General features: G+C 40.1%; 1 protein-coding gene across 9 annotated transcripts in view; it reads right to left on the bottom strand.

Moving 5' to 3' along the window:
- LOC146665148 (neuronal cell adhesion molecule-like) overlaps positions 1-12,886 on the bottom strand; it is a 79,384-nt gene that overhangs the window by 11,999 nt on the left and 54,499 nt on the right. For 8 of the 9 annotated variants that reach the window (XM_085412649.1, XM_085412650.1, XM_085412646.1 and 5 more), the window contains 18 exons: positions 12,352-12,522; positions 11,772-11,828; positions 10,635-10,746; positions 10,331-10,515; positions 10,012-10,146; positions 8,298-8,441; positions 8,089-8,200; positions 7,842-8,008; positions 6,398-6,545; positions 6,085-6,209; positions 4,927-5,028; positions 4,175-4,372; positions 3,807-3,877; positions 3,350-3,575; positions 3,083-3,198; positions 2,793-2,994; positions 1,604-1,726; positions 1,039-1,215 (listed from right to left, as the gene is read on the bottom strand). In XM_085412649.1, coding sequence (XP_085268775.1) covers positions 1,039-1,215; positions 1,604-1,726; positions 2,793-2,994; positions 3,083-3,198; positions 3,350-3,575; positions 3,807-3,877; positions 4,175-4,372; positions 4,927-5,028; positions 6,085-6,209; positions 6,398-6,545; positions 7,842-8,008; positions 8,089-8,200; positions 8,298-8,441; positions 10,012-10,146; positions 10,331-10,515; positions 10,635-10,746; positions 11,772-11,828; positions 12,352-12,522 — 2,571 coding nt within the window. The remainder of the gene's footprint in view (positions 1-1,038; positions 1,216-1,603; positions 1,727-2,792; positions 2,995-3,082; positions 3,199-3,349; positions 3,576-3,806; positions 3,878-4,174; positions 4,373-4,926; positions 5,029-6,084; positions 6,210-6,397; positions 6,546-7,841; positions 8,009-8,088; positions 8,201-8,297; positions 8,442-10,011; positions 10,147-10,330; positions 10,516-10,634; positions 10,747-11,771; positions 11,829-12,351; positions 12,523-12,886) is intronic. The other variant, XM_085412653.1, reaches the window with a different exon arrangement.

Raw genomic sequence — 12,886 nt, 5'->3', positions numbered from 1 at the left:
TCCATGGATGGCAGGCTTTTGAGTGTCCTTGCAAAGAAAGGTGGCTATATTGGTCGCTGATTTGTTTTTGTTTTGTTTTTGAATGTCAGAAATGTATATTTGTGAATGTGGAGATGTTATATTGGTTTCACTGGTAAAAATAAATAATTGAAATGGGTATATATTTGTTTTTTGTTAAGTTGCCTAATAATTATGCACAGTAATAGTCACCTGCACACACAGATATCCCCCTAAAATAGCTAAAACTAAAAACAAACTAAAAACTACTTCCAAAAACATTCAGCTTTGATATTAATGAGATTTTTGGGTTCATTGAGAACATGGTTGTTGTTCAATAATAAAATTATTCCTCAAAAATACAACTTGCCTAATAATTCTGCACTCCATGTAGGAGGCAATAACTTTTTCACACATGGGTAGATGGGTCTGGATAACAAGAAACAACTTTTTTCTAAATTATTGTTGTCAGCTGATTTTCTGACAGCTAATCCATAAAGTCTGCAGTAACTGAATGATGAGCAGCTTCAAACTACACAACAGAATTAGAGGAATGTTTGACACCAAACAATTCAAACTGGCAAAGCATACACAGCAAAGCAGTGCAAGCTTCACACAAGCTAAATGTGTTGCACAGTTCTGCTGCAGCACACCAGGACTCAGGTTTGCTTATCCACTTCACCAGAGAGGTCTCTGAGGCTGTGTTTTGGGAGGGGCTTTCCTTAGATCGCCAAAATGATTAGAAATTTTAAAAAGACTAGGGGCAATTTAAGCAAATATTCACCAGACATTTACCGAATTTTCAAAGCAAGATAAACAAACAAATCTGGTAAATAACACGTACTGGAAAATGTTCTGATGGACAATAATACAAACCAAGCACATGCTCTGTAAATTATTTACACGCTTTCATGCTCTTACCTCAACAAATACAGAACAGAACATATATATTAATCTAATATTTATCCACATCTCCAGTGGGAGAAACATGAAATCTAGTTAGTTTTTTTTCTCATATTTTTCTTGTATTTGATGACTTACCTTCCTCCCTGATGATGACAGCTTCCTGAGAAATGGCTGCACCTGCTCCAGCGCCTGTTTTCGCATTCAAATAAAACTTGTAGCGTATGCTGTACTTGAGGTTGGGCAAAGTGACAGAGGTCTCATTGGCAGCCAAGGCCAGCTCCTCCACTGGGCCCAGTTCATTGGAGTTATTTACTACAGGGGTGAGGGATGGGCGAGAAGAATAATGGGGTGGGGGTGGAAGTTGGGAAGCAGTGGGGTAAGTTGAATAGAGAGTTGGGTAGGAGGTGTAGATGGAGTGTCAGTGATGAAAAAGGTGGAAATGGAAGTATTTGGGGTGTAGGATTCAGAAATAGAAGGCAGGAATGACCAAAGTTGATTTGTTATTTGTGTTTTTTTTAATTTAGGCAAAAACAAAAATGCTCTTAGGCTACTCTAAGTATTGATTATCATTTCTGTCTTATGATCTCAACAGAATGACAGCACAAGACATGAAAAAGACTGACATACAAATCTACAAACTACATGAAGAAGATGACACTCACTAGGTAAAGATGCAAAAATCTTACGAAAAAAGCCTCACCTGGCTGATATTTGAGGGTATACCCGGTAATGTGCCCATTATGGTCATGAGGAGGACTCCATTCAAGGGTTAGAGAGTCCAGGTTCGAGTTAGTGACTATCAGCGAAGTAGGAGACCCCGGCACTGCAAAAAGACATATATAATGAAACCTTGCACAAGTTAATTAAAGAGCAGCTAAAGATAGGATGTTTTAAATAAATAGCTGAAGAGACGGTGTGTGTGTGTGTGTGTGTGTGTGTGTGTGTGTGTGTGTGTGTGTGTGTGTGTGTGTGTGTGTGTGTGTGTGTGTGTGTGTGAGGCGCGGTTCATTGAGGATTTCTGGGTTTTACTTTATGCAGAATGCCCAGTGTTAATACTCAAAGTCTGCCTCCAGTCATTGTGGCTTGCTTATTTATATTTCATTCTGATATTTGACCTTCAGTGTGCAATAAAGCTTGTGCAGCACTTAAAGCGAAAAATTTCTCTTACTTACAAAAATTGCTTTGTGTCATTACAATTAGACTGGATGTGATTAATAGGCGACTGGGAAATTTAAAGCCTCTAGTGCAAAAAAAACTGAGCAACTGCTTATATATTCACAGATTAAAATAAACAAAAACCTTTCAAACTCAGACCGAAGAGAATCATTCATAACTGAATAACTTAAATAGCCAGACTTCTGATTGTATGATTTAGAGCAGCGGTCCCCAACCCCCGGGCCTCGGACCGGTACCGGTCCGTGAGTCGTTTGGTACCGGGCCGCGAGAGTTGAGGCTCAGGTGTGAAATGTATAGTTTTCAGGGTTTTTATCGGTCTTTTCACGTGTGTTATGAATAAATTTTCTTTTTTTTGGTACCGGTACTAGTTTTATTTTGTTGTATTTATCCGCGACACCTTAAAGGCCGGTCCATGAAAAATATTGTTGGGCATAAACCGGTCCGTGGCGCAAAAAAGGTTGGGGACCGCTGATTAAGAGCATAGATCAGTTACAGGTGGAAAGTCATCATTTTCTATTTGCTAACCAGTTATGTGACACTGTTTTACATAGGCTGTCATTCAAGTGGAGCTAATTTGCTACCTGTTCCTGTTCCAGTTATGATAATGAAGACTGAAACTATACTCTGGGTCATTTTTAACAAAGTCTACTCTCATATGAAAGAAAAAAAAAAGACACACACAGACACAAAGGGTGTCCCTTCCGATCTCTTACCTCCCTCGGGTGTCTTAAACTGCTGGGTTACACTCCGGGGGCCCTCTCCTTTTCCATTATAGACCCTTACATTGAACAAGTACAGACTGAAGGGGTGGAGGCCAGGCAGCATGCCCTGGGTATGATTCCCACTAAATACAAGAATGTCCTGCTCCATGTGATCAGGATTGTGCTTGTAGTGGTGTTTTCTCCAGTAAGACACCTGAAAGCATGTAGATTTAAATGACGTATATAGTACAACTGGTGGAAATGGTGCACATGTTACATTGTCGGCGGTTCTTATACGGTACCTTATATCCTTTGATATTTCCGCGTATTAAATGAGCGGGCACGGGATCCCAGAACACCTCTACCAGGGTGCTGTTTCGCACCACAGCGTGCACATTTTCTGGAGCTGCTACGGGCACTGTATCGTAGATGGGCAACACAGCATTACAACAGCAAAATACAGAAAAAAGGAACATACTGAGAATATGTTATAGGTTACACACACCAGCTGCATCACCCGCAGGCTCTTGAGCATAATCTTTTTTTTAAAAATAGACAGTCTTACTCACAGTCCTCTCCTGAGTAGCCGTGGGCAATAGCAGGGTCAGGTCCAGCTCCGTGGTCGTTTACAGCCCAAACCTTAATCTCATATGGAACAAACGTGGGCGTTCCAGACACAACAAACTTGGAATTGTTAGACACGGTCACTGTATTCCATTCGCTTTCTACCTTCTTCTGCCTCCACATCACTCTGTAGTGAAGCCCGGGACCATTAGACTGGAGGTTTGTCAGTGGCTGCAGAGGAGAAAGCTGTAATGTAACTTATTCTCCATTGGAAAGCTTCTGTAGACAACATGTAACAGTATAGGAAGCTGAAAATATAGTTTTGCTGAATGACAATAAAGTGAAAAAACCCCATAAAGAAAGCTCATAAGACCACACAATTACAAAGTCAAGCTCTGCAGTATGAGAAGACTTTAATAAATGCGTGAGGATTAAAAGGATCAGCCTTATGCTGCTTATTACCTTCCAGGAGATTACAAGATTGTTATGTTCAGTTCCAAATCCCTGCACACCTGTTGGGTTTTCATCTGGAGCTGAAAAATATATCATTAAGGACACAATTAACACTTATTGGATGGAAAATCTTTCTTAGATAGTACTTATAATCTGGTCTGATTTACTTTTACAGACTTTAGTGTATGTATGCATACTGAATCTTATGGTACTTCATTGTCTTTACTTTGATACACAACAGCTTTGATATGGCATCTGTTAGCCTAATGCATTATTTAATGCATTAGGCTAAGAAATGGATATATGGAGAATTACTTTATACAGGAAACTGCACCAAGAAGAGCAGAAATCACACAGTCAGTCAGCTGATTCTGTACCTGCAGGTTCTGTCTTGTACATCCTGGAGGGGCGGCTGGGATTACTGAAGCCCACCGCGTTGAGAGCCAGAACTCTAAAGGTGTAGTGAACATGGGGCGACAGTTTAAGGTGAGCTGTTGTCTTGGTTCCAGGGACCTCGGTAAGATTATGCCAGTGACCCCGATGGTGCAGTGAGTCTTCATATTGGATCAGAAATTCTGTATTTAAAAAAAGACATCACACCTTAAATAGTGTCTGACAGTATATTTCCATAAATGGAATTAAAGCCCTCAGTTTTTTTTAGGATACTTTAATTCAAAAAGCCTAGCTTAACAAAAAAAATCCACTTTCAGCAGCACTTTGAGGATTCAAGAAAATAGCGGATTTAGCCCGGTTTTTCAAAAAATGATGAGGGTTTTCATCACCCTGAGGAAACTAACTGACAGTAGAGAAGTACATTTTCCAGAAAAGTTTGGAAAAGTCTTTAAGTGCATTTCTTTTCTTTTTCTTTTTTTGCCAAAAGGCAGATTTTAGACTTTGTTATTGGTTACTACTGGGTGTAGCCAATTTTAAAGATTTTGTTTGCACAAAAACATTTAGAGCAATATAGGCCAACAATCTAATAATAAGGTGTACGTTCACATAAAACCCACACAGAGAGCGAGCCAAACAACACACACACACACACACACACACACACACACACACACACACACACACACACACACACACACACACACACACACACACACACACACACACATAAACATACTCTGAACAGGGCTGTTATGTTCATCCCCAGGGGTCCAAGTGAGCTGAACACTCCTCTTTTTCTGGTCTGTCAGTTCCAGGTCTGTCGGGGGGTCGGGTCGCTCTGGGAGAAATACAGCACAAGCAGCAGCATCAACCCGTGTGCTTGGGATTATATTCATAGTGGCTTCATTCTACAGAAGATGAAGGGTTCATGCTATGAACAAGATGGAGCAAAAACAAAAAATGAAGGACGTGTCGGCCATGTTTCTGTGATACTGAAACCATAATAGATGCTAATTTGTTGATTTAACCAAGCACACCTTTGAGTTCCTCCTTTATTTCTGTACATCTTCTACTAGACTGTGTTATCTGGGCTGTGATAAACATGCAGACATTGCATCATGCATATGAAAATCCCACTACATAATCATTCCGCATGAAATCGAGTCTCAGGCTCACACAGAGGTTAAATTGATGCTCATGTTTTGGAATTAGGTGATAAAGTGAAATGCACGCCTTGAATAAATAAGTGATGAAAGCAACGTGTATTTGGAAATATCCCAAGTGGTGCAACCGGGAGATGTCTGCTTTACAAATGATGTTTGCATTCGACTGTGAATAGACATTTTTTTTGGCTTGAGTAAATGTTGCCACCAGTGGTTTAAAGCATTCAAACATTATGCATATTTGGCAAAACATTAAAAAAAAATATCTAAGCAATTTTATAAAAAATAAACTCTCAGAGGCAATAAGAAATAAATGCTGGAACATCAAAAATGAATTTAAAAAAGCCCACACACATACACAATAATGCTTTGTGATTTTCAGGTCAACGCATGCCGCATTTCACAAACACAAGCGCACATCTGCAGAGCACATCTGGGTGCTCGTGTGTGCTGCAGGTTTACCGTAGACAACAGCTGGTGTTGTGGCCTCTGTCAGGTAGGAGGGCAGGAGTGAAATAGGGAGTTTTAAAGGTCAGTCATTCAGAAGGAAACAAAGATATTTGTGCCACTGAGTAAATCTGCTCTCGGCATTTAACCTTGAAGCGATGAAAGCTAATACGGTGGGTAAGTTATTGGACAGGTTACCTTTTCTAAGAGGAGCTGAGACAGAGAGACGTTATGAGTCTGTTTTATGCCTGAGCAGTTTTGAAACTGTGCACACCATTACATACCCACAACGGTGAGCTTAGCGGTGGCTGAATCGTGGTCCAGAGTGGTGTTCATGATGCAGGTGTACACTCCTGCGTCGTCCTCTGTAACATCAGTGATGGTGAGGCTGTCCGAGTCCACGATCAGTCTGCAAAAACATTCAGCAGGTCACTATGAACTGAATGAATGTGTTTTTTCTTCTTTTACAACATTCAGTACACAAAGGATCCTGCATATATCCATAACAGTACACAAATACCAGACAAAGACCTGATTTTTTGTTTTTAACAGCAGGCTTCAAGAAAGAAGACATCTCCGGATATAAAAAGCTCTGACCTCTCATCGTCAGGCAGCTCTCCGTCATCTTTGAGCCAGGTCATCGTGGGAATGAGCGAAGGGTCGTGTTTTACCGTGCACTCAAACACCACAGATCGGCCCCTCTGGACTTCTTTGTATTCTGGCTGCTTCAGGATTCGGGTTGGCTCTGTTGGGGGAAGAATAAAGTGGTGCAGGAGCTGTGAAACTGCCACGTGTTTGCTCCAAGCTGGGTTCTTATTTAGTAGCTGACAGATTCAAAATGTCAGCGTGTTGATCTTGAAGCTTGCCATGGATTCATTTTGTGCAAGTCACCTCAGTGATTAATTAAGGTGTGCTGACTGGTACATGATGACTGTCCGTGGCTCAAAATAGAACAGATTTACATTAAAGAAACAGAAAAACAGTTAAATATACAAGCAGTTAAAAATAAATAAATAAATAATTTTATACACTTAACCCTTTATTGACCATGAGCCCATCGGCGGGCCCATTTTACAGGTAAATATAAAGGGTTGGTCAATACACTCACTGGCCACTTTTTTAAGTACACCTGTTCGACTGCTTGTTGACGCAAATATCTATTAGCCAATCGCATTACAGCAACGCTTTGCATTTCGACGTGTATGTATGATGAACTGAGCATCAGAATTGGAGAAGAAAGGTGATTAAAGTGACTTTGAACATATGGTTGTTGCTTCTGGATGGGCTACACTGAGTGTTTTAACCTACTGAGTCTTTAGCATACAGCCACCTCAGATTCACAGAAATTGGCGCAAAGAAAAAAAAGAAATAAAAATTCCTTCTTGATAACCACTTGTTACAACCAAGGTATGCAGAGGAGTATTGCTGAATTGACAATCAAACTGTGAAACAGACCAGGAAACTGAGGCTACAAATTGCACAGGTTCTCTAAAATTGGATAATAGACGTTTAAAAAAAAAGTTGCCAGGTCTAATGCTTTTTATCAGCAATTCAGGCTGTTGGTGGTGAAGTAATGTTGTGGGGGACGTGGAATCCCTTAAAAAGCAGTTAAAAACTTTTCTGTTTCAACAAGCCTTCTGTTGATCGAAACTTTTAAAAAAATATTTAACCCTTTGTATTGTTTATATTGTCTATTTTATTACTTAATTACTTTACTTCTTGGCATACTTCGGGCCCCTTAAGACCAACTGAGTATCATTCAAACTATTTACAGTAACTTGTAAATAGTTACAAGTTAACTATTTAACTATGTTGAATTTATACCAAAAAGAATTAAGGTAATTATAAAGGCAAAAAGAGGGTGTAACCCAACACTAGAAAGGTGTATAATAAAGTGTAAAGTGTCTAATGTGTCCAGTGAGTACATGCTATACAAATGCATATCAAGAGTTTTATTTAGTATAATTTTTAGGCCTGTTATTAAAAACTTGTTAAATTTATTAGCCAAACGAATGAAAATTTCAGAGAGGAGCACTCTTACCTTTGACCTCCAGGTAGACATGATTCTCATAAATCCCAAGACTGTTTGTAGCAACACATGTGTATTTGCCATTGTGTTGTGCTTGAGCTACGCGAATCTCTAACGTCCCGTTGTCATGAAGAATGTAAGGGTCTTCCTGCAGGATGCTGGACCGACTGTCTTTAAACCTAAAGCACAAAGTCAGTTGTTTTCAGTTAGTAAAAGAAACACGACACAATTTTCCTCTGTTAGATTTTCATTCACTTACCATGTAATTTTTGGCATAGGCGATCCAAAGGAGGAGCAGTCTAACAAGGCCTGGTGGTTCTTGATGATCTGGTAGACTTTATTGGGTGGTGTTAGCACTCTGGGTGGCTCGGCTGCAATGAAGCATTATTGCCATGTTATTGCCTTCCAGGAATCAATATAAATGGAAATGGCATTCAAATGCAAAGGGATAGAGTGTAGTGAACTCACAGAGGACATTGACAAAGGCGTTGGACAGGACGTAACCGTACTCATTAGAGATGTTACACTGGTACACAGCGCTGGATCCAGGCTGTACATCGGTGAAGATGATGATGTCATCCTCCACCTTTCTGCTCAGATCCTTGGGTGAATCTGTTAATGTACAAAAGGGATTATAAGATACTGTATATATCTGGATAATGGAAAGAGCTTTTTGAAACTCATAATCACCCTGGACAGGTCTTTCAGGAACTGTACTAAACTGGTTCAAAACATACGTAGAAAACAGGAAATACTTTGTATCAATAGGTAACTTCACATCTGAGCAGACAAGTATCACATGTGGAGTTCCCCAAGGTTCCATCTTGGGACCCCTTCTGTTTAACATCTACATGCTCCCACTGGCACAGATTATAAACAACAACAAAATAAACTATCACAGCTATGCAGATGACACACAAATATATATCACAATGTCACCAGGAGACCGAGGCCCTGTACAGGCTCTTGGTAAATGCATTGAGGAAATCAATGACTGGTTGTGCCACAATTTTCTCCAGCTAAACAAAAACAAAACTGAGGTAATAGTCTTTGGCGCCAAAGAAAAACGATTACAGGTCACCAGAGAACTTCAATCTATACATCTAAAAACCACAAACCAGGCGAGAAATTTGGGTGTAGTGATGGATGCAGACCTAAACTTAGAAAAACACATTAAGACAATAACAAAGTCAGCTTACTATCACCTCAAGAATATATCAAGGATAAAAGATCTGATGTCTCAACAGGACCTGGAAAAACTAGTCCATGCATTCATCTTTAGTAGGCTTGATTACTGTAACAGCATCTTTACAGGTCTACCTAAAAAATCAGTCAGACAACTACAGCTCATTCAGAACTCTGCTGCTCGAGTCCTCACTAAGACCAAAAAAGTGGACCACATCAGTCCAGCTCTGAGGTCCTTACACTGGCTGCCTGTCCGTCAGAGGATAGACTTTAAAGTTCTGATGCTGGCCTATAAAGCTCTGAATGGTTTAGGACCAAAATACATCAATGACCTCCTGACCCAGTATGAACCATCCAGATCCCTCAGGTCATCTGGATCCGGTCTTTTATCAGTTCCCAGAGTCAGAACCAGACACGGAGAAGCTGCATTCAGCTTTTATGCTCCTTATATCTGGAACAAACTCCCAGAAAGCCTCAGATCAGCTGAAACACTCAGTTTATTTAAATCCAGGTTGAAGACTCACCTGTTCTCAGCTGCATTTGAATAAAGCACCAAATCCACACTTTAAGCTTAAATTTCAAAACTTACATTTAACTACTGATTTTATCTACTGTTCTGATTTTATCTGTTTTGATTTTATATACTGTTGTTTGTTTGTTTGTTAATTAGTTAATTTGCTTGTTTTATTCAATTTTAAATCATGCTTTTTATTTGTTCTTGTTTCTAATGTCTCTGTAAAGCACTTTGAATCACCTTGTTGTTGAATTGTGCTATACAAATAAACTTGCCTTGCCTTGCCTTATAATGATGTTTGAAAAAGGTGGTATCATAACTCGGAATTTGTATAATAACTCACGGAAATATGAATCAATACCCACCCGAGGGAAGGCATCTACAATTTCGATTTTAATAATGCCTGCTTCTCATGAAAAAGGAGATCATCTATTATGAAAGCTGAGAGAGTTTGAAAAAAAAAAAAAAAGAGGCTGCACTTACTCTCTATGGAGATGCCATTCATAGCCCAGGTGATGGTGGGTTTGGGTGTGCCGCTGGCCAAGCAGGACAGCCTGCCGCTCTCCCCTGGAGCTAGGACAAGGTTCCTGGGAGGGACATCGATCCAATATGGAGCAGCTGCAAGCAGCACAGGGTACAGAAACAGGCTGGACAATTAATCACTAAACCCACTGCCCTGTTAGCTTCTGTGAATAAATCAATTATAAGGAAGAGGGAGAAAATAAAGCGGTAGAGAGAAGCAGTGACTGAGTTCCCAAGCAGCTCAGAGTCTGATGGGAGCTGAGCATTTCCTCAAGCACACCTTTGACCATGACGTGGATGGTGTGGTGCACCGAGCCAAACTGGTTCTTCGCTGTGCAGCGGTAATCTCCTTCATCTGATGCTGACACGTCCTCGATGTGAAGGGTCTTGTTGTAGTTCAGGAAGGAGGTGCGTTTGGAAGGCAGATCACCACTTATTTTGGTCCAAGAGATGTGAGGGGTGGGCCTAGATTCACAAAGAGAGAGCGCAGACAGACAAACTGATGATGGCAGGTGGACGCTCGTTAAATACATGACTTATGAATGCACTGAGTTCATGAATTAACAGCAGATTCTTTGTCTTACAATCCTTCAGCAATGCACTCCATCTCCAGTTTATCACCTCTCAACACCATCTTGGAACTGGATGAGCCAGATGGGATGAGGAAGGTTGGTCTTCTGTCATCCACGGGTGCCTCTATATTTACACACACACACGCACGCAGAATCATATGAGTGATGAACGCGATTGTAAAGGCAAAGAAATGAGCACCTCGTCTGCAAGATTGAGAGCAAATCAGCTCCTTTAGTATTACTACCCTCCCATCACCACACAAATTGGAAAACTGAAACGTGTAATGGTCTGCTATATACGTACATGACGTCACTTTATCACAGACTAATTCTCATAATTTGGACTTTAACTTCTTTTTAATGCATTGTACTGTGTTTGGTATAAAATAAATGAATAAATTAACTTAATAAGCAGCACACAGAGAACTGCTTTTTGCCATTAATCTGGCAATTTACCTGGTGACAAAGTAATCTCCATAACTAGGAATATGAAATCCAGAGTGAGTGTTTTAATTTGATGAGAATCAAGGTTTTTGCATGTTTCAATTTAGCCAACATGTGTAGCCACTAGACAAGGACAAAAAATGTTAAGGAGAAATGAAATGTGAAAAAAATTATATGTAAGAGAGTAAATTACAAGTTTGGAAATCCTTAGGTATTAAGATTGGAGAAAGAAAAGTAGAATTTTAACATGCATATTTTTACTACATGGAGTTAATTCGTTAACTGACAATCCAGAATAAATTTTATATGTGTTTGAATTAATATGTGATGTTTTTTCCCCAAGTATCCCAAGGAGTCCGTCCAGTTTAGGGAAAAGAGCATGCAGCTATAATTTTGAAAATTCGTGAGAAGAACTACATGTTAAGAAAGGGAGAGCTAATTGGGTAGATCGAGGAAGAGTTACAGGTTGACAAAGACTTTACTTGGATTTCTAGGTTCGAGGGGTAGAAGTTAGTGGGTAAGACAGAATTCCCAGCTCCATGTTGGGATTAATCACTAGAGGGTGCCAGATCCTACCCCTTAAAAATAATCAGTAACGTTGCAGAAAATCTCAGGGTTGATGGGTTGAAGGGTTAGTGTTAGTGGGTAAGAGCTAGTGTGGAGCTCTAAGTTGGGGGTTAAACACTAGGGGGTGCCATAACTCACCACTAAATAAATCAGTGTCATTGTAAAAAGCTGCCATTGTGTCATTGATTTCATCCACTGCAACACAACAGAAAAAAGACCAAAAAAAGACACACGCCATTTCACAAGTTGAACTCATCAAGGCAAAGAAAAACACAAAAGCTTGGACAACTTAACATGACTGAAGAACAAAAATTCACATGACAGGAAAAAATCTACGATGAAGAATGATCGCCATAAGAATCTACTTTAGTGGAGACAGCCTGCCGTCTTGTAGCTGAGATGAGAGAAGCCTTTGTTGTTGGTGGAGAATGTGTATACAGAACATATTACAGAAGTAATACTGAACGTCTGTTTGGCAGATAACCACGAGAGCTCTGACAATATGCCTTTTCAGTGCGGCAGCGACCGCTGGCGTCTCCAAGGACGGCATCATAGATAGGAAATGCTGTTTTCCTCCTACGCCGTCATGCCTGCACAAACTACCGTAAAATCATCCGCACACACATTACAAACGCTGCCACTTTCTTAAAGGTTATAACAAAGACTTGAGTAGATTTCAGTGCTCGTGTCTCTGCATCGCACGCTGTGTCAGACTTACGGTTAAGGACCCTGACAGTGATGGGCTGTTTCTGCTGGATGGTTTGTGTGTGGGGGAAGCGGGCGTAGCAAATGTAGTCGTTCCGGGTGTCCTCTCGGCGAACATTGGAGAAGTACAGGTCACCGTTCAACGACTGAGACACCCTCTTGCTCTGAGGGAGCTTCTGAAAGTCTGAAATGTACAGCGTCACATTAACATTATACAGGAAAGTGTTTGGGAGAGTACAGGTTATAGATGCAGCTGCATTACGCTTATGGGTCTACATTTCCTATATAATCAGGTATTTATGCATCTAATCACAAATATTCACATTCTGATATGCAGTTCATCAGGCTGAAGATGAGTTTGTTGCCATTCAGTATTTTTCATGTGATAAATTTTAAGGAATGAAAAGAAACCAATAAATGTGACAGCAGAAAAAATATATTACGATTTCCACATTTCCAACAGCCTAGCTTGCAAAATGAAATACAGTATGATTGGTTGTAAGATGGAACAGGAAATTGAAAAAGAAACATCATGTTACCACAAAGAA

The sequence above is a fragment of the Rhamphochromis longiceps genome, linkage group LG7 (genome assembly GCF_057381845.1).
Source record: "Rhamphochromis longiceps isolate RC_006_pf linkage group LG7, R_longiceps_female_GT1.1, whole genome shotgun sequence".
NCBI classification, from domain to species: domain Eukaryota; kingdom Metazoa; phylum Chordata; class Actinopteri; order Cichliformes; family Cichlidae; genus Rhamphochromis; species Rhamphochromis longiceps.
The sequence above is the reverse complement of the archived record's forward strand: the minus strand, read 5'-3'. Positions and strand labels throughout refer to the sequence as shown.